Source organism: Nomascus leucogenys, chromosome X (genome assembly GCF_006542625.1).
Source record: "Nomascus leucogenys isolate Asia chromosome X, Asia_NLE_v1, whole genome shotgun sequence".
In the NCBI taxonomy this organism is placed as follows: Eukaryota; Metazoa; Chordata; class Mammalia; order Primates; family Hylobatidae; genus Nomascus; species Nomascus leucogenys.
Window position 1 is genome coordinate 57,269,735 of NC_044406.1, and position 21,193 is coordinate 57,290,927.

The 21,193-nt window shown below is 40.5% G+C and overlaps 1 protein-coding gene across 3 annotated transcripts in view; it reads right to left on the reverse strand.

The window, feature by feature from the left end:
- Positions 1–753: 753 nt before the first annotated feature.
- The window catches only part of ZC4H2 (zinc finger C4H2-type containing), a 122,275-nt gene continuing 101,835 nt past the window's right edge, over positions 754–21,193 (reverse strand). For 2 of the 3 annotated variants that reach the window (XM_003272650.3, XM_003272649.4), the window contains exons 2-5: positions 6,173–6,344; positions 4,447–4,619; positions 3,412–3,574; positions 754–2,269 (exon numbers count right to left, since the gene is read on the reverse strand). In XM_003272650.3, the coding sequence (XP_003272698.1) occupies positions 2,156–2,269; positions 3,412–3,574; positions 4,447–4,619; positions 6,173–6,328 (606 nt within the window). In that variant the 5' untranslated portion in view covers positions 6,329–6,344 and the 3' untranslated portion in view covers positions 754–2,155. The remainder of the gene's footprint in view (positions 2,270–3,411; positions 3,575–4,446; positions 4,620–6,172; positions 6,345–21,193) is intronic. The other variant, XM_003272653.4, reaches the window with a different exon arrangement.

Consider the following 21,193-nt stretch of genomic DNA (forward strand, 5'->3'; position numbering starts at 1 on the left):
ATTTTCCCCATTTTCCAGATGAGGACACTGAGGCACAGAGAGGTTTTATTTAGCTGTTGAATTCCCTGACAAGCACAGAGACAGATTAGTGTACAGGATATTACTTAGGGAGCCCTTGGGATTAACACCTGTGGAAGGGAAGGGGAGGTAAAGAAGCAGGATTAGACAGATGGAGATGCTTATCTGTGATGCAGTCTTAATGGCAAACTCAGCTTACTCTAAGGGAGCCCTGAAGCTGGGATATCCATTTAAAGTTGTTCCCTATTGTATCCCTATAGGCAACAAGGCCTTTATATCCCTGAATCAGTCATTTGACACCCAGTTCTTGATTTCAGTCCCAAAGTTATTTCAACCACTCTCATCATCAAGCCATTCCAAAAAGGAGAAAGGTTTTCTTAAAAATGATCATGGAGAAGAAGTAGAAAAAAATGAGCTCTGGAGTTGGACAAAGCTGGCTCCAAATCCTGCAATTTCCTCTTACTACCTGTTTAACTCTGAAAAAGCTTTTAAGTTTTTGGAGGTTCAGTATCCTTTTATTTTTTTAAATGGTGATAAGAATACTTAGCTTGTAAGGTATTTTGGAAGTCAAATACAATCATTTATATTAAGCAAATTGCATGGGGACCTGGCACAGTCTAGGTGCTAAATAAATGGAAATTATTGTGATAATTAGGTAAATTATTATCCTTGGTGCCTGGCTTTCTCATTTGTAAGGTGGAATGAATAAGAGCAAACAAGAGCTACCCAGAAAGGTAAATGACATTACATCTTTTGTATTATCCAATACACAGTAGATACTCAGAATTTACTCCAATGAATGCATGTTAAAAGGATTTGTACAGACACAACACTCTTACTTTCAAAGAGCAGAGGAACATTTTATATTGTGAACACATACACACTGTGGCAATGTAAAACTACTTAAGGAAGGAAAAATATCCCCCTCCCCAGCCAGGTACTGAGATCTGGGGCTAAAATTTTTTGTCAGTCAGCCCCCATCCCCATCCCTTATCTTCGAGTGACCTTACCAGGAAACCTGGCTTTGGTGGAAAGGAGAGCTGTGGGGCTTGGGGAGCCTGATGCCTTTTCTTTTGGGAGGAAAGGCCACCTGCACAATCCACAGGACAGGAGTGGCCAGCAGCTCTCCTGAACTGAGGCTACAGAAGAGTCCAGATCCAAGACAGCAAGGGATGAATGGAAGGAAAGTCCCACCCACCTTCATGTGTAAAGTGATTGGCATTTACTCAAATCTAAATCTTCTCCTCTCCTCCCTGCAATATACCATTGAGCATGTGCCAGAGTAATGGTTCTGAACAAAAGCCAACACAGATGTCAGCCTGGGGGCCCTCTCAGCCTAAGGAAGCCCCTACAGCCGAGCCCTCAGCCCTAATGACTTAGGCAGTAGGTTAGGCAGGAGATGTAGAGTTGGTCTGGCTCACTGATTTCACTGTGGAAATCTTCTACTAGAATTTGCAAAGACTAGATATTGGGGAAAGGTTCACTGATCTTAAGATCTCAAGACACACAGCCTAGTACCTAAGAATTTTAGTATATCTGGGAGACAGGAGTGGAGCAAGCTAAAGAATTACAGCCACGCCTCCCAAATGATTATGAAAAGGAGGGCTTGTCCAAGCTACCTCTGGGCCTTAAGGATGAGATGAGGGTAGGAGCAGGGGGATACATGCACCCAGCCTGTTGGAGAATCCAACGTGAAGACTATTGTCCCTTCAGAACCTAAGGCAAAAGTACAAGGAGGGGAAATACTGGGTCCTTTACCTGAAACAAGATATGGGCCTCCCCTGCCCCTCAGACCCTACAGCTCTTTAGGCTCCAGGCCTCAGGCACAAGAGATAGAGAATCATATCTGAGCGTTTTGCCCTTCCCTTAGCTCCAAACAAGGGCAGAGGGTGAAATGTGAGTGGGAGAGAAGGGATCATCAGACACACTGTTTAGCACCTGAACCACATCTCTTCCTAAACCAGAAATCCCAAGAGCAGAAAGAAATAGGAGCAAAGTGAGAGAGGGGTTGTGCTTCCATCACATTAAATAGGAGACTTCATGGGGTTGGGCAAGGGTTGTTTCACATCAGGACATAAATGACTCTGGTCAAGGTGAGGGGTTATAATTAGCAAAGCTTCATGTGCTCTCCCTTTCCTTATTCATCCTGCTTCCGTTTCGGCTTTTTGGGGTTCCGGGACCGACTCTTGGCCTTGCATAGAGGGCATATAGGTGCATTCCGGTGAATTTGCTGGTGACATGACAAGCAGGCCTGGTGAGGGACACAGGAAAAAGAAAGTTAGTGTTCAGATTCTTCCAGGCAACAGCTTAGACTTCTGATTCCCCAGGGGCCCAGAAAGCAAAGTGACTTCCCATCAGAAGGGAGCAATAATCAGTGAGTAGACTCAAGTATTCTTGGATGCCATAGAAGATGGGAGGGAAGGACATAACTCAGTTCAGAGAAGGGGGTTGAGAAAAAGTATACAAAACTAGAAGGTAAGGCAAAATGAGAACTACACATCTATTCATCATTATAATGAAACATTGTCTAACAGGCCCACTTAAAGACTATTTAATTTTCTAGAATAGTGGTCAACAAACATTTTCTGTAAAGGCTAAGATAGCAAATACTTTAGACTTTTTACATCATATGATCTTTGCTGCAACTACTCAATTCTGTTTTGCATGAAAGAAGTGATAGACAATAGCTTGCATGCATGTTGTTTGCAATAGCTTGCAAACACAGACATGCATGTAGGCCAATAAAACTTTAACAAAAACAGGGAACAGATTAGATTTGACCTGTAGGCTGCAGTTTGATGACCCCTGCTCTAGAAGAATGTCTGTTTGTTTGACTATTTACCAATTGATTAGGACCCAGGCTCTGTGATGTTACATTGATAAGCTGCAAATGGCTTTTGCCCAGTAGAGATGCAAATTACTTCTGTTTGGAAGAAAAAGTAACTATAAAGGTTACAGTTTTATTGTCCTGTGGGATGTAAACCAGTTTTGTATCTAACTTTGCAAATTTGTTTTAGCCTTCCTCTCCTTTCTTGACTATATAGATATTTGTTCCTCAAATGCTCCTGGAACCAGCTTTATAATCCTGTTGGTTCCCTCATTTATGATACATGCTCATTACATATTTGTGTAAGAGTCATTTCTAACTTTTAGAATTGCACTTTAGCAGGGCCTGAAAATCTCCCTGCATTCTAACACCTCTGGGAACATGGGGCAACAAAACCTGTGGGTCCAACACAGCACACCCATGTCACCCCTTCCACTGTGTCACAAGCAAAGGCTATTAAAAGAAGGCCCAGCATAAATAAGGCCAAAGACCCAGAACTAGCCTTCCACGGCCCTTCCATGGGAGGATACTTTGCTTCCTCCACAACCATTACCCAGCTCACTTACCTTCATAGGTGGGGGCTGCTGCCTGAAGGTGGCCGTCTGCCGAGTGTCCTGCTTCCTAGCCACTTGGAGCTGTTGGGCGGCAGCGGCTGCAGCGGCCAGGGACTCAGGGATAGGGGGCTCCTGAGGTTCCGTCTGCCATTCTGCTTTCTGCTTCTCAAAGTAACTTTGGAGATGAGAGACACTGGCTAGATCATTCTGAAAGCAACAAGAACCTCGCTCCTCTTAAAGACTCCATGCCATATAACCAAGGGTTGAGCTGTGGCTCATTCTATAAGGTCCCCACACCTTCCCAAGCACAAGGCTATTGTCCCTGGGTACTAGGCCCAATGTCTGATGAGAAGGATAATCCTCTTGGTCCTTAGCTCTGATAGGCCAAGAAGACCAAGAAATCTTAGGGCTAGCAAGGTCCTTAAAGGGTATTCAGTCCTATCTGCTATCTCATGCTCTTTTGAGTATTCCTATTAAGTGTCCTAAGGCCTCTGGTGATGTATCTCTAAGAATAGGAAGCTCACAAACTCCACAGACACCTTGCTCTACCTTTATGAAATGATTTCCTCTACCAGGTCAAATTCTGTCTCTCTGCAAGGCAAGCCTAGTTTTTAACTCTGAGCCAGGAGATGAAGTCCCAGGCTACTTCCTGAAGACCAGGAAAGCTCAGTCTTTTGTGTTTCTAGAGGTTTCTAGATATCCCCTTCTAGACCCTGACTTGGGAAATGATCTCTTAAGAGTTATAGACATAGTCTTGTATTGTCAATATCACACAAAGAATTTAAAAAGCCACCTAGTAGTTGTTCTAATTCATCTAGTAATTCATCCAGTTTAATAATCCTCCTTCTGTTTTAACAAGCTAGCACAGAGACTTGCCCAAGATCACACAATGAGTCAGCCACTGAAAGGCCTGGGACTAAAACTAGGCACTCTGACTTTCAGGCTAGGCTTTGTGTACGTATACATGCCCGTGTGTGTGTAGGTATGTAGGTATGTATGTGGGTCAGAGGGAGGGTATGTTGTAGGGACTGGGGGCAGGTAGCTTACTCCAAGGAAAGCTTCTCCTCTTCTTCACACAAGTCAGGGAGCCTCTGCAGGCCCAGAGTCATGCGCAGGGCATCCACATGTTCTTTCAGTGGCTTATACTCATCATGTAGCCTCCTTGTAGACTCTAGCAGCTTGTTTAGGTCATTCTCAGATTGTTTGATAGTGTTTTCCATCTGGAACACAGAGTGGAATAGGCACAGAGAAAAGATCCTAAGGTTCTCAGAGAGGCTCTACAGCTGAGTGAATAATAGCACAAGCTCCAGAACTTGTTCAGTCTATAGTCAAGTCCTCGATCTCCCATGCCCTCTCTATGTAACTCTGGTCAAGCCTCAGTTTCTTCATCTGTATAATGGTGATAATCTATTGCTTAACTCATGCAATCTTGGTGAATATGTAATGATAGAATTCATATAAAGCACTCAGTAAAGCGGCTAAATGAATATTTACTGCTAAATAAATGGTATTGTTTAAATATAGTATCTTAGAGCTGGAATGTCCTTCAGAGCTCATTTAGTCCACCTTACTCCCATTTTACAGAAAACTGAGGCTCAAAGAGAAAAAGGGACTTTCCTGGGGAAATACTTCTTAGCATCAAATCCTGCACAAAGACTTAGGGCTTCCGCCTCCCAGGCCAGCAGTCTTTTTCCTAGATTAGTGATTCTCAAAATGTGCCCAAGGGATCAGCAGCATCAGCATCACCTGGGAACTCAGAAATGCATATTCTTAGGCTCCACCTCAGACATACAAAGTCAGAAAATCGGGGGTGGAGTCTAACAATATGTGTCTTAGGCTCTCAAAGTGGCTTTGATGCATGCTCAAGTTTGAGATCCACTGGCTTATAAGCCCTTCTGGCAAATATCTTCCTCATTTAACTGGCCCTGTGTCATTGGTTAGCTGGCAGCCAAACTGTCAATACTTTACGAGATCTAGAATTCTGCGATCTCTAACACAGAAAATCCCAGTTGCTTACTGTCCAAACCTCATTCATATTTCCTTTATGATCCTAGGTCTGACATCATCAGAAAATGAGTATTGCCACAGAAATGAGTTTCCCAGAAATATAAACTTAGTTCCTTTGAAAGTAAATTTAAAAAATATATTCCTCATGGTTATCGGCGATAAGGGTTTGAAAAGACCTTACTGGTCAGGACTGCCAACCTCCTTTGTTGTGAAGGAATCATCAGTACAGCAGCTCATACAAGTGTCCATTAAGATGCTGCTTGAATAACTCCAAAAGAGGGGAGCTTACCACCTTAGCAGACAGTTCATATTCCATGTTCCAAGAGTTTCCAAAGGAGACACCAATGAGGAAGCCCCACTTTGGTAGCAGGCAGAAATGATTCGTTTGGTCTGACTGAAAGCTTGGAGCACTTTAAACTACATTCCAGAGGCAGCTGCCTGCTCTGCTTTTCCCCAAGACTAGCTCTCAACTCCCAGAATCCCAGAAAGACAGCACATCAAATCAGTACATTTAGAGGGTACTGAGTCCCTCTTACAGTGCAGAGAGGGAAAATGAGGCCCAGAGAGAAGGGACTTGTCCAGTGATATATGGTCAGTTAGTGACAGCCAGGGCTGGATCTCAGAACTAATTCTTCAACTCTACCACAGCCTGCACTGATGCCTGCTCCCCGAGCTTGGCCAAAGCCACATCTCAAGGAGAAGCCCTATCATTCACCACTACCTCTTTCTCCAGGGCTTTAGAGATAGGCTCCAGGCAGCCACGTACCACATTGATGTCAGCGTGGATCAGTCGGAGTTCCTCCACATGGGCCATCTTCTCCTGTAGCAGAAGGTCCATCTCCTGCTTGTATTCCTTCAGGTGCCTTTCCTCTGACTCAAGTGCCTCAAACTCAGCCTTCAAACGAGCCTTGATCTTCTCCATCTGCAGGGTCTTGTTCCTGCAATTTGCAAAAAGCAGGAAACAGGCCAGCAAAAGAAGGGAGAAAATAGAAATGGAGCCAGGACTCTTTTTCTAAGCCATCTTTACAAGCTTCCCCCTCGCCAGGCAGAGCCAACCTGAGGCCATCTCACAAAAGAAGGCCAGGTGCAGTGGCTCATGCCAGTAATCTCAGCAATTTGGGAGACAGAGGCAGGAGGAACACTTGAGCCCAGGAGTTTGAAACCAGCGTGGGCAACATAGTGAGACCTTATATCTACAAAAAAACAAAAAAAAAAAACAAAAAAAAAGAAAAAGAAAAAGAAAGAAAGAAAGAAAGAATTAGCCACGCATGGTGGTACATGCCAGTAGTCTCAACTACTCAGGAGGATAAGGCAGGAGGATTGCTTAAGCTATGATTGCACTACTGCACTCCAGCCTAGGTGACAGAGCAAGACCTTGTCTCAAGAAAAAGTTAGGAGATGTTTTTCTCTAAAAGCTCAGTGGGTCTCGAATGGAGTTAATTTTGTTCCCTCATGGGGCATTTGCAAATATGGAGTGTTTTGGCTGTTAGATTGACTCAAGGAAATGTGTTACTGGCATTTAGTGGACATGGGCCAGAGATGCTAAATAGCCTCTAAATGCCCAGGAAAGTCCTGAACACAAAGAACTCCCATGCAAGAAACCAAAAATGATCTCTTGAGAAACTCTAAGGAAGCAGTGTCCAATAAACTTACTACAGTGATGGAAATGTTTTGTATCTGTGCTGTCCAGTATAATAGCTACTATGCACATGTGGCTACTGAGCACTTGTAATGTGGCCAGTGCTACTGAGGAACTGAGTTTTGAATTTTATTTAATCAAACTTAAAATTTAAACAGCCGTGTGTGGCTAATGGTTGTCATATTAGACAGCACAACTCTAGAGGGTGTGTTTATCGGTTCCAGAAAAGGAAGGGGAAAGGATATTGTGGGTAATTTCTTTCTTAGAAGAACAAAAACCTGGTTTTGGTCATTAAATCCCAATTGTATACCCTGTGGCTCAGGAATCCTATACTTGGGAATATATTTTAAGGAGATAATTCAAGGAAGCAAAAAGTTAATATACAGAGATGTACTTTCTGGGCTTTCAGCAAAATTAGGATTTTTGACAGCCACTGAAGACTTGTGACATAGAAAATGTTGAAGATAAGATACTCGCTGAAAAAGTGTACACACTAAGATTACAATTTCAAAACATACATGCATGTGACTAAATAAGAAAAAGATTTGGAAGAAACACAGTTTCAAGGGCCTTTAATAAGATCATTTGAAGCCTGCCTCTGGGAAAGGGCTACAAAGTTTGAAAGGGGTCCCCTCTAAGGCATGTTGTTGTCTTCCCACTGGTTCCCTACCACGCTTCTCAGGATCTGCCTAGCCATTATCCCCTTACTCAGATTTGTAGTCTCCTTTCTTCTCCCTCAGTAGCTGATCTTCCCCTCTGCCCCAGTCTATCCTACGTGTGATCCAACTCCACACACTGGACTCTGGCTTCTGACATCAGCCTGCTTGTCTTCAGTCTCTCTTTTCTCAACATTGCCTGTGCCTCTTGCCTCAAGAGGTAGCCTTCAATGGCACAGAACTACAGAAAGAACTGTTAGGTGGGTAGGATGGTGGGAGAAGTTTCACTTTCTATACTAAGAAAACATCTTTTCATGTTATTGTATTTTTTTTAACCTTAGAAATGGGTTAAAAGCTGGGTGTTATCCCATTTGTAGAGAAGGGAATTGAGTGAGGTTCAGGGTGGTAACTTGCCCAGTACCACAGAGCTAGTAAATTGGATGTTGGGATTTGAACCCAGGGCTCTCTAACACCGAAGCCTACATACCATCCACTACTCTATATTGCCTTTGAACAGGGTTACCAGGCTGAAGGGCATAAAAACATCAAGGGTTCTTGTTATAGCTCATCAACTGTCTTGCAGAGGGAAGATACTGATTTGTATTGGTTAATTACTTATTTGCTTATATCCCCATCTATCTAGACTTCTATTTTCCTCCTTTTCTAGGTTACATGAAGATAAATCTGAACTTTGCCTACTCCCATAACCATTTTACCGATGGGAAAACTAAGATTCAGAGTAGTATAGTGTCTCACCCTAAGTGTCATACAACCAGTTAGGGCAGTGCTGGGCCAAGAACCTATTTCTGCAGACAAAGTCATATCATAAAAGAAGCATGCACTTTAGACTCAGACTTCGATTATAAATCCTGGTTCTGCCTCTGATTAACTATTTGCTTTTGGACAATACTAACAACTGTATTTTAACTATATTTATTGAGCACTTACTATGTATTAATTATAGAGGGTTTCAATATATATTCAGTCAATAATTATTTATTGAATACTTATCATGTGCCAGGCATTGTACTAGGTACTAGGGATAGAGCAGAGAACAAGACAGTATATAGACAACAAGTTTCATCTAATGAAGAAAATCGATCCTGAACACAAGCTTGTATGTAAAATCATAGTGGTAGGGAGGAGACGCAGAACGTGATAGAAGGATACAACGAAGGGACCTAACATAGTGTGAGGGACACTATAGGGTAAAGGGGACAGTCAGAGGAGGCTTCCCTGAGAACTGAGGATGTGAAATCTAAGCTGAGACCTGAAGAATGAATAGGAGTTCACTGGTGAGTGCAGGTGGGCACACAGGAGAACAGTCCAGACAAAAAGAATAGCATGAGTAATGGCCCCACAGAAGAAGAATATGGCACATTAAAGGAACTGAGTAAAGAGCAGTGTGGCTGGAGCACCTACTGCAAGAGGGAGAGGGGCCTAGATAAAACTAGGGAGGTTGACAGGGCCTAAAACACAGCTTGGAGACTGGGACAAGTTGGGACTTTTATCCTTAGTGGAAGGGGGAATTTTATAATTTTAAGCACCAGAAGAGTGACATTATCTGATCATCTCACCTCACTTCCCTCAGCCTTGGCTTCCTCATTAGTAACACAGGAATAATAATAGCATCTACTTTACACATTATGTGGTGAGGATTAAATGAGCTAAGACATGTAAAGTCACCAGAGTATGTGGCACATGGTGGGCAGTCAACAAATGATAGGGTCCTTCTTTCTCCACTCTGCCCAACTCTTCCACCATGGATATCTCCTTCACCATAGTGGTTTCCACTACAGCAAATAGGGTTTGTGTGTGTGCACATGCATGAGTGACCAGGTATATTGCTGGTTACTGAGATTAAAATAATAATCATTAGTGGGAGAATGGGAAGGGAATAAGGGTTGAAAAATTACCTATTGGGTACAATGTTCACTATTTGGGTGATGGGTACACTAGAAGCCCAAACCTCAATATTATGCAATATATTCATATAACAAATGTACACATGTAGCCCCTGAATCTAAAATTAAAAAATATATTAGCTAAAGCCACATAAAAATGTCAATATAAATAACAGCATTTTATGAAGCTGACCGAAGCCTTCCCAATTTGTAATTAATTCGATTAAGATGAAAGTAACTACCACTAACTGAAATCAGGGATAAGAGGGTCTCTCCCATTGCCATTTAATAGAAATCAGCATAGTGCAGCTAGCCTTGCTTGGATGAGTCCCTTTTATCTAATACTCCCTCCTCCCTCCATGCCTACTTCTATTTACAGAAACCCATGTTGTTGGGCAAGAGACATTAATGCCAAAATAAACCAAAGATTTTTCACCTCATGTGTCCAGGGTAACAGTTAAGTGCTGACTTGACATGGAAAATCAAAGGCACAAAGCCTTCCTCAAAGCACCAGTGGCATTTCCTCTCTCTGGGGTGGAGGGCTGCCACCAGCAAGATGGCAGCTTAATCCTTTGGGTTCAAGGTACATAGCCACAATGTCTGCCTCCATCCAAGGTGTTTGGCAGCCTTTGTCTATTGCACCCTGTGGCAAGAAATACCAAGGACCAAGACCCTGACTAAAGGGCAGAAGGGCCAAGACTCCTTGTTAGGAGAGGGAAATATGTTTGCGAAGATAGGTTTCAGAAAGAGCCTCTATTTACTATTTGTAAAGTCAGTTTCTCTGAGGGAAGCCTGGTCCTTGCTTTAGCGGAGGGACAGCAATGTCACTGCCGGCTTTGATGGTGCCACTAATATCTTTCAATAGTGGTGCATCAAGTGCAGGGCAGTAACAACAGTCTACCCTGGGGTGAAGACAATAAGGGGGTATGCTGTGTGTAAAAAATTAAAATATAAAAATAAAACCAACTAAAGTTGGTCTACTCTTTATTACCACCATGCAATGGCAATCTCAAACAATGTCTATTAAAGGACATCTAGACTGATTCTAATTTTTGGTAATTATGAATAAAGCCACTATGAATAGCCATGTACAAGTTTTAGGGTAACCATAAGTTTTCATCCAAGAGTACAATTGCTGGGTTATATGATAATTGCACATTTAGCTTTTCAATAAACTGCCCAACTGTTCCAGAGTGTATCATTTCACATGCCCACCAGCAAAACATGAGCGATCCAGTCCCTCCACCTGGCCAACTACTTTAACTATCATAATAAATATGTAGTGATACTTCAAAGTGATCTTAATTTGCATTTCCCTAATGCCCATTGATGTGGAACACCTTTCCACATACTTATTTGCCATCCATATATCCTTTTCTATGAAATGTCTGCTCATGTCTTTGGTTCATTTTCTAACTGGATTACCATTGACCCTTGAACAACATGGGTTTGAACTGCATAGATTCACTTGTACATGGATTTTTTTCAACAAAATATGGATCAAAAATACAGTATTCGCAGGATGTAATACTTGCATATATGGAGGGTTGACTTTTTGTATACTCAGGGCTGACTGTAAGATTGAGTATGGATATGTGCAAATTTTGGTATAGGTAGAGGCCTAGGACCAATCCTCTATATACACTGAGGGAAACCGTATTTGTTTTCTCACTGTTGAGTTTTAATACTTCTTTATATATTCTAGATTTGAGTACTTTGGCAGACATGTGGCTTGAAAATATTTTCTCCCACTCAGTGGCTTGCCTTTTTGTCACCTTGAAAGGGTCTTTGGAAGAGTATTTAAATTTTTTTTTAAAAGTCCAATTTATCAAATTTTTCTTTCTTTTTTTATTATTATACTTTAAGTTCTGGGATACATGTGCAGAACGTGCAGGTTTGTTACATAGGTATACACATGCCATGGTGGTTCACTGCACCCATCAACCCGTTATCTACATTAGGTATTTCTCCCAATGCTATCCCTACCATAGCCCCCCACCTCGACAGGCCCGTGTGTGATGTTCCCCTCCCTGTGTCCATGTGTTCTTATGAGTGAGAACATGTAATGTTTAGTTTTCTGTTCCTGTGTTAGTTTGCTGACAGTGGTGGTTTCCAGCTTCATCCATGTCCCTGCAAAGGACATAAACTCATCCATTTTAATGGCTGCATAGTATTCCATGGTGTATAAGTGCCACATTTTCTTTATCCAGTCTATCATTGATGGGCATTTGGGTTGGTTCCAAGTCTTTGCTATTGTGAACTGTGTTGCAGTAAACATATGTGTGCATGTGTCTTTATAGTACAATGATTTATAATCCTTTGGGTATATATCCAGTAATGGAATTGCTGGGTCAAACGGTATTTCTGGTTCTAGATCCTTGAGGAATCACCACACTGTCTTCCACAATGGTTGAACTAATTTACACTTCCACCAACAGTGTAAACACATTCCTATTTCTCCACATAATCAGCATCTGTTGTTTACAGACTTTTTAATGATCACCATTCTAACTGGTATGAGATAGTACCTCATTTTGGTTTTGATTTGCATTTCTGTAATGACCAGTGATGATGAGCTTTTTTCATATGTTTGATGGCCACTTAAGTGTCTTCTTTTGAGAAGTGTCTGTTCATATCTTTCACCCACTTTTTGATGGGGTTCTTTGTTTTATTCTTGTAAATTTGTTTAAGTTCCTTGTAGATTCTGGATAATAGACTTTTGTCAGATGGATAGATTGCAAAAATTTTTTCCCATTCTGTAGGTTGCCTGTTCACTATGATGATAGTTTTTTTCGCTCTGCAGAAGCTCTTTAGTTTAATTACATCCCATTTGTCAATTTTGGCTTTTGTTGCCATTTCTTTTGGTGTTTTACTCATGAAGTCTTTGCCCATGCCTATGTCCTGAATGGTATTGCCTAGGTTTTCTTCTAGGAATTTTACGGTTTTACGTCTTACATTTAAGTCTGTAATCCATCTTGAGTTAATTTTTGTATAAGGTGTAAGGAAGGTGTCCCGTTTAATTTTTCTGCATATGGCTAGCCAGTTTTCCCAACACCATTTATTAAATAGGGAATCCTTTCCACATCACTTGTTTTTGTCAGGTTTGTCAAAGATCAGATGGTTGTAGATGTGTGGCATTACATCTGAGGCCTCTGTTCTGTTCCATTGGTCTATATATCTGTTTTGGTACTAATACCATGCTGTTTTGGTTACTGCAGCCTTGTAGTGTAGTATAGTGATGTTAAGCAGGTTTTTCATATGATTATTAGCCATTTCTATATCTTCTTTTGAGAATTTCCTATTCATGTCCTTTGCCTGCTCCTCTTCTTCTTCTTCTTCTTTTTTTTTTTTTTTTTCTGAAGCAGAGTCTCACTCTGTCACCCAGGCTGAAGTACAGTGGCATGATCTCGGCTCACTGCAACCTCCACCTCTCAGGCTCAAGCAATTCTCATGCCTCAGCCTCCCAAATACCTGGGACCACAGGCATAAGCCACCGTGCCCAGCTAATTTTTGTGTTTTCTTTTTAGTAGAGACAGGGTTTTGCCATATTGGCCAGGCTAGTCTCAAAATCCTGGCCTCCAGTAATCTGCCTTCCTTGGACTCCCAAAGTTGTGGGACTACAGGCGTAGTTACCGTGCCTGCCCCTTTGCCCACTTTTTGATGGGATTTTTTTGTTTTGTTTTTGCTTATTTGTTTGAGTTCCTTGTAGATTCTGGGTATTAGTCCTTTGTCAGATGCATAGTTTGCAAATATTTTCCCCCACTCTATAGGCTGTCTGTTTACTCTGCTGATAATTTCACTGTACAGAAGATTTTTAGTTTAATTAGGTCCCATCTGTTTATTTTTGTTTTAGTTGCATTTGCTTTTGGAGTCTTAGTCATGAATTCTTTGCCTAAGCCAATGTCCAGAAAAGTTTCCCAATGCTATCTTCTGGTATTTTTATAGTTTCAGTTCTTAGATTTAAGTCTTTGATCCATTTTGAGTTAATTTTTGTATCAGGTGAGGGGTGAGGATCTAATTTCATTCTTCTACATGTAGCTTACCAGCTTTCCCAGCACCATTTATTGAATAGGGTGTCCTTTCCCCACTTTATGTTTTTTTATGCTTTGTCAATACTTACAGAAGGCTGTAAGTATTTGGCCTTATTTCTGGGTTTTCTATTCTCTTTCATTGGTCTTCATGCCTACTTTTATACCATTACCATGCTGTTTTGGTAGCTTATAGCTTTGTAGTATAATTTGATGTCGGGAAATGTGATGCCTCCAGATTTGTTCCTTTTTCTTAGTCTTGCTTTAGCCATGTGGGCTCTCTTTTGGTTCCATATGAATTTTAGATTGCTTTTTTTCTTGTTCTGTGAAGAATGATGATGGTATTTTGATTACAATTGCATTGAATCTGTGGATTACTTTGGGTAGTATGGTCATTTTCAAATTATTGATTCTACCCCTCCATAAGCATGGAATATGTTGCCATTTGCTTGTGTCATCTATGATCTTTTTTAGGAGTGTTTTGTAGTTTTCCTTGTAGATATCTTTCACCTCCTTGGTTAAGTATATTTCTAAATATTTTACTATTATTATTTTTGCAGCTGTTGTAAAATGGGTTGACTTCTTGATTTGATTCTCAGTTTAGTCATTGTTGGTATATAGCAGTGCTACTGATTTGTGTACATTGATGTTGTATCCTGAGACTTTACTGAATTCGTTTATCAGGTCAAGGAGCTTTTGGATTATTCTTTAGGGTATTCTAGGCATATGATCATATCATTGGCAAACAGTGACATTTTGACTTCCACTTTTCCAATTTGGAGGCTCTTTACTTCTTTCTCTTGTCTGATTACACTGGCTATGACTTCCAGTACTATGTTCAATAGAAGTGGTGAAAATGGGCATCCTTGTCTTGTTCCAGTTCTCAGGGGGAATGTTTTCAATTTTTCCCCATTCAGTATAATGTTGCCTGTGGGTATGTCATAGATGGCTTTTATTATCTTGAGGTATGTCTCTTCTATGCCAGGTTTTTTGAGTGTTTTTATAAAAAAAAAGGGATGCTCAATTTTATCAGATGTTTTTTCTGCATCTATTGAGATAATCATATGATTTTTTATTTTGATTCTGTTTATGTGATGTATCACATTTATTGACTTGTGTATGTTAAACTATACCTGCATCCCTATGATAAAACTGACTTGATCATGGTGTATTATCTTTTTAATATGCTGTTGGATTTGGGTAGCTAGTATTTTGCTGAGGATTTTTGAATCTATGTTCATCAGGGTATTGGTCTGTAGCTTTTTTGGTTGTGTTCTTTCTTGGTTTTGGTATTGGGGTGACACTGGCTTCATAGAATGATTTAATGAGGATTTCTTCTTTTTCTGTCTTTTGGAATGGTTTCAGTAGGATTGGTACCAATTCTTATTTGAATGCCTGATAGAATTCAGCTGTGAATCCATCTGGTTCTGAACTTACTTTGCTGGCAATTTTAAAATTACAGTTTCAATCTTGCTTTTTGTTATTGGTCTGTTCAGGGTTTCTATTTCTTCCTGATTTAATCTAGGAGGCTTGTATATTTCCAGGAACTTGTCCATATCCTCTATACATTCTAGTTTGTGTGTGAAAAGGTGTTCATAGTACACTTCAATAATTTTTCGTATTTCCGTGGTATCAGTTGTAATATCTCCAGTCTCATTTCTGATTGAGTTCATTTGGATCTTTTCTTGGTTAATCTCACTAACAGTCTATCAATTTTGTTTATCTTTTCAGAGAATCAGCTTTTTTGTTTCATTTATCTTTTGTATTGTTTTTGTTTGTTCCAGTTTCATTGAGTTTTGCTCTGATCTTTGTTATTTCTTTTCTTCTGCTGCGTTTGAGTTTAGTTTGTTCTTGTTTCCCTTGTTCCTTGAGGTGTGACATTGGGTTGTCCATTTGTGCTCTTTCAGACTTTTTGATTTAGGCATTTAACACCATGAACTTTTGTCTTAGCACCACTTTTGCTGTATCCCACAGGTTTTTGTAAGCTGCGTAACTATTATCATTCATTTCAAATAATTTTTAAATTTCTATCCTGATTTCATTGTTGACCCAAAGCTCATTCAAGAGCAGATTACTTACTTTCCATGTATTTCTATAGTTTTGAGGGTTCTTTTTGAAGTTGATTTCCAATTTTATTCCCCTGTGATCTGAGAAAATGCTTGATATAATTTTGATTTTCTTAAATTTATAGAAACTTGTTGTGTGACCTATGATATGGTCTATCTTGGAGAATGTTCCATACACTGGAAAAGAGAATGTATATTTTGTAGTTGTTGGAAAGAATGTTTTGTAAATATATGTTAAGTCTATTTGTTCTAGGCTATAGTTTAAGTCCACTGTTTCTTTGTTGACTTTCTGTCTTGATGATCTGTCTAGTGCTGTAAGTATAGTATTGAAGTCCTCCAATATTATCGTGTTGTTGTTTATCTCATTTCTTATGTCTAGTACCAATTGTTTTATAAATTTAGGTGCTCCAGTGTTAGGTGCATATAATTTAGGATGGTGATATTTTCCTGTTGGGCTAATCCTTTTATCATTATATAATGTCCTTGCTTGTCTTTTTTTTAAAACTGCTGTTGCTTTAAAGTCTATTTTGTCTGATATAAGAATAGCTACTCCTGCTTGCTTTTGGTTTCCACTTGTGTGGAATATTTTTTACCACCCCTTTACCTTAAGCTTACATGAGTCCTTATGCATTAGGTGAGTCTCTTGAAAACAACAGATACTTGGTTGGTGGGTTTATTTAATTCATTCTGCCATTATGTATCTTTTAAGTGTAGCACTGAGGCCTATTTACATTCTATGTTAGTATTGAAATGTGAGGTACTGTTGAGGTTATATTTTTGTGTATATCAAGGTTTTCTTTCAACATTTAGAACTCCTTTTAGCATTTATTGTAGTGCTTGTTTGGTGGTGGCAAATTCTGTCAGGATTTGTTTTTGAAGAAGACTTTATCTTCCTTTCATTTATGAAGCTTAGTTTTGCTAGATAGAAAATTTTAGGGTGACCATTATTTTGTTTCAGGAGGCAAAAGTTAAGACTCCAACCCCTTCTGGCTTGTAAAGTTTCTGCTGAGAAATCTGCTGTTAATCTGATAGGTTTTACTTTATAGGTTATCTTTTATCTCACAGCTCTTAAAATTATGTTTTTTTCATCTTGACTTTAGATAACCTGATGACTCTGTGCCTTAATGATGATTGTTTTGTAATGAATTTCCCAGGAGTTCTTTTGACTTCTTCAGTTTGGCTGTCTAGACCTCTAGCAAGGCCAGGGAAGTTTTCCTCAATTATTCCCTCAAATAAATTTTCCAAACTTTTAGATTTCTGTTCTTTCTTAGAATCACCACTTATTCTTAGGTTTGGTCATTTTACATAATCCCATATTCCTTGGAGACTTTGTTCATTTATTTTATTCATTTTTATTTGTATTTGTCTGTTTGGGTTATTTTGAAAGTCTTGTCTTCAAGCTCTGAAATTCTTTCTTCTACTTGTTCTAGCTTATTGTTAAAATTTTCCACTGTATTTTGTATTTCTCTAAGTGTGTCTTTCAATTCCAGTAGCTCTCATTGTTTTTTCCTTTATAATATCTATTCCTCTGAAAAATTTTTAATTATATCCTTATTTTTTAAAATTTAAGTTGTTTTTCACCTTTCTCTGTTGTCTTCTTGCATAGCTTAATAATCAACCTTATGAATTCTTTATCTGGCACTTCAGAGATTTCTTCTTGGTTTGGATCCAATGCTGGGGAGCTAGTAGGATGTTTTCAAGATGATTTAGAACCCTGTCTTGTCATATTACCAGATTTACTTTGCTGGTTCCTTCTCATTTGGGTAGACTAATCAAATTGTTCTTGAATTTATTTTTTATTGGACTGTGGTTTTTTTAAACTTTTTTTCTTTCTTAAGAATCATACTTTAATGTTTATTTTAGCCTAGTTTGATCCTTGGTGATTTTAGGATGAAAACTCTGTATGAGTTCCTTATTTATAGAGAATCTTTTCCAACTGGCTTCCCCAGATGATGGTTTTAGTAGTTAAGTTCTTGTTGTGTGGGCAAGTTCACTGTTTCTTATGGGGTTGGAATGGCAGTGATCTCTTAAAGCTTATTTCCTTCTCTCATGGTGTACACTTTATTTGTTTATTTAATTTTCCCCCATTTTTATATTTGCTGAGTTGATGATTCAGGCTTCAGGTCAAGAGGAAAGGTATCCCTGTATATGCACCAGTTGTAGCTAAGGCAGGTGGGTAGATGTCATACATAATGATAGGCTAAGACCCCCGACTTGATGAGGGTGCTGGAGGAGCTCTCAATTAGATGTGCTGAGGTTTTATAAGGGTGAAGAGTGGAAGCTACCTCAACTCCCCTGCCAGGCAAGCAGGAAAGCTATCCACCTCACAGCCTCACCCTTGTCCCAGTGTTTTGGCTATTTATATCAGATGGACACCTCTGTTCCTATCAGCAGAGAGACCTGGGAGAGAAGACGTGCTATTCAGATTCTTCTGTCCCACAGGGTGTTACCTTGTTGTAGTGCTCTCTCCCTTCCCCTAGGACTGTGGCTTCCTGAGAAACAGATTGCAGTGACTGGAAGATTCTCCTTAAACATTTGGAATATTCTCCAAAATTTTTAACGTTTTTACTCCATTGTAACATCTGGGCCTGAAGATTCAATTTTTGGAAACTGTTAAATTACAAATTCAATTTCCTAAATAGTGACATAGGATTATTCAAATTCTCTAATATATTGTAGGTGAACTGTGGTAGTGTTTGGATGAACTGGTCCATTTCATGCAATTTGTCCAATTTACACGTACACAGTTGTTCATGGCTGTTATTCTTTTGATGCCTATGGGGTCTGCAGCAATATCCTCTATTTCATTCTCGATATCAGAAAATTTGTGTCCTGATTGCTGGCAAGATGGCCAAATAGGAACAGCTCTGTCTGCAGCTCACAGTGAGATCAAAACAGAAGGTGGGTGATTTCTGCATTTCCAACTGAGGTACACAGTTCATCTCACTGGGACTGGTTGGACAGTGGGTGCAGACCAAGAAGGACGAGCCAAAGCAAGGTGGGGCATCGCCTCAACCGGGAAGTGCAAGGGGTCGGGGAACTCCATCTCCCAGCCAAGGGAAGCCATTAGGGACTGCATTGTGCACTATAACTCACATACTGTGCTTTTCCCACAGTCTTCACAACCCCCAGACCAGGAGATCCCCTTTGGTGCCTACACCACCAGGACCCTGGGTTTCCAACACAAAACTGGGCAGCCCTTCGGGCAGACACTGAACTAGCTGCAGGGTTTTCTTTTTTTTCCCCATACCCTAAACGCCAGCAAGAAAAAAACGTTCACTCCCCTGGAAAGCGGCTGAAGCCAGGGAGCCAAGTAGTCTTGCTCAGTGAGTTCCAACCCCACTGAGCCCAGCAAACTAAGATCCACTGGCTTGAAATTCTCTCTGCCAGCACAGCAGCAGTCTAATATCAACTGGGACACTCGAGCTTGGTGGGGGGAGGGGCGTCCACCATTTCTGAGGCTTGAGTAGGCGGTTTTCCCCTCACAGTATAAAAAAGCCTCAGGGAAGTTCGAACTGGGCGAAGCCCATGGCAGCTCAGCAAATTTGCTGTGGCCAGACTGCCAGATTTCTCCTCTCTGGGCGAGGCATCTCTGAAAAAAAAGGCAGGATCCCCAGTCAGGGACTTATAGATAAAACCCCTATCTCCCTGGGATAGAGCACCAGTGGGAAGGGGCGGTGGTGGGCACAGCTTCAGCAGACTTAAAAGTCCCTGTGTGACAGCTCTGAAGAGAGCAGTGGACCTCCCAGCACAGCGTTCAAGCTCTGCTAAAGGACCGACTGCCTCCTCAAGTGAGTCCCTGACCCCCATGTTTCCTGAGTGGGAGATACCTCTCAGTAGGGGCCGACATACAGGAGAGCTCTGGCTGGCATCTGGCAGGTGCCCCATGGGAGAAAATTTCCAGAGGAAAGAACAGGCAGCAATTGTTGCTGTTCTGCAGCCTCTGCTGGTGATACCTAGGCAAACAGGGTCTGGAGTGGACCTCCAACAAATTCCAGCAGACCTGCAGCAGAGGGGCCTGACTGTTAGAAGGAAAACTAACAAACATAGAGGAATAACACATCCACCCAGAGACCCCATTCTAAGGTCACTAACATAAAAACCAAAGGTAAATAAATCTACAAAGATGGGGAGGAACCAGCACAAAAAGGCTGAAAACCAGAATGCCTCTTCTCCTCTAAAGGATCACAACTCCTCATCAGCAAGGGAACAAAACCAGATGGAGAATGAGTTTGATGAACAGACAGAATTAGGCTTTGGAAGGTGGGTAATAACAAACTCTTCTGAGCTAAAGGAGCATGTTCTAACACAATGCAAGGAAGCTAAGGACATTGAAAAAGGTTAGAGGAATTGCTAACTAGAATAACCAGTTTAGAGAAGAACATAAATGACCTGATGGGGATGAAAACCATGGCACAAGAACTTCGTGAAGCATACACAAGAATCAATAGCCAAATTGACCAAGCAGAAGAAAGGATATCAGAGACTGAAGATCAAATTAATGAAATAAAGCATGAAGACAAGATTAGAGAAAAAAGAATAAAGAGGAACGAACAAAGCCTCCAAGAAATATGGGACTATGTGAAAATACCAAACCTACGTTTCATTGGTGTACCTGAAAGTGATGGGTAGAATGGAACCAACAGAGAAAACACTCTTCAGGATATTATCTAGGAGAACTTCACCAACCTAGCAAGACAGGCCAACATTCAAATTCAGGAAATACAGAGAACACCTCAAAGATACTCCTTGAGAAGAGCAACCCCAAGACACATAATCATCAGATTCACCAAGGTTGAAACAAAGGAAAAAATGTTAAGGGCAGCCAGAGAGAAAGGTCGGGTTACCCACAAAGGGAAGCCCATGAGACCAACAGCAGATCTCTCTGCAGAAACCCTAGAAGCCAGAAGAGAGTGGGGGCCAATATTCAATATTTTTAAAGAAAAGAATTTTAAACCCAGAATTTCATATCCACCCAAACTAAGCTTCATAAGTGAAGGAGAAAAAATATCCTTCACAGACAAGCAAATGCTGAGAGATTCTGTCACCACCAGGCCTGCCTTACAAGACCTCCTGAAGGAAGCACTAAACATAGAAAGAAACAACAGGCACAAGCCACTGCAAAAACAACAAATTGTAAAGACACTATGAAGAAACTGCAACAAACGGGCAAAATAACCAGCTAGCATCAAATTGACAGTATCATATTCACACGTAACAATATTAACCTTAAATGTAAATGAGCTAAATGCCCCAATTAAAAGACACAGACTGGCAAAATGGATAAAGAGTCAAGATCCATCAGTGTGCTGTATTCAGGGGATGCATCTCACATGCAAAGACACAAACAGGCTCAAAATAAAGGGACAGAGTAATATTTACCAAGCAAATGGAAAGAAAAAAAAAAGAAGCAAGGGTTGCAATACTAATCTTTGGTAAAGCAGACTTGAAACTAACCTGTTGGTTGTGTTTGTTGGTCAAAAGAGACAAAGAA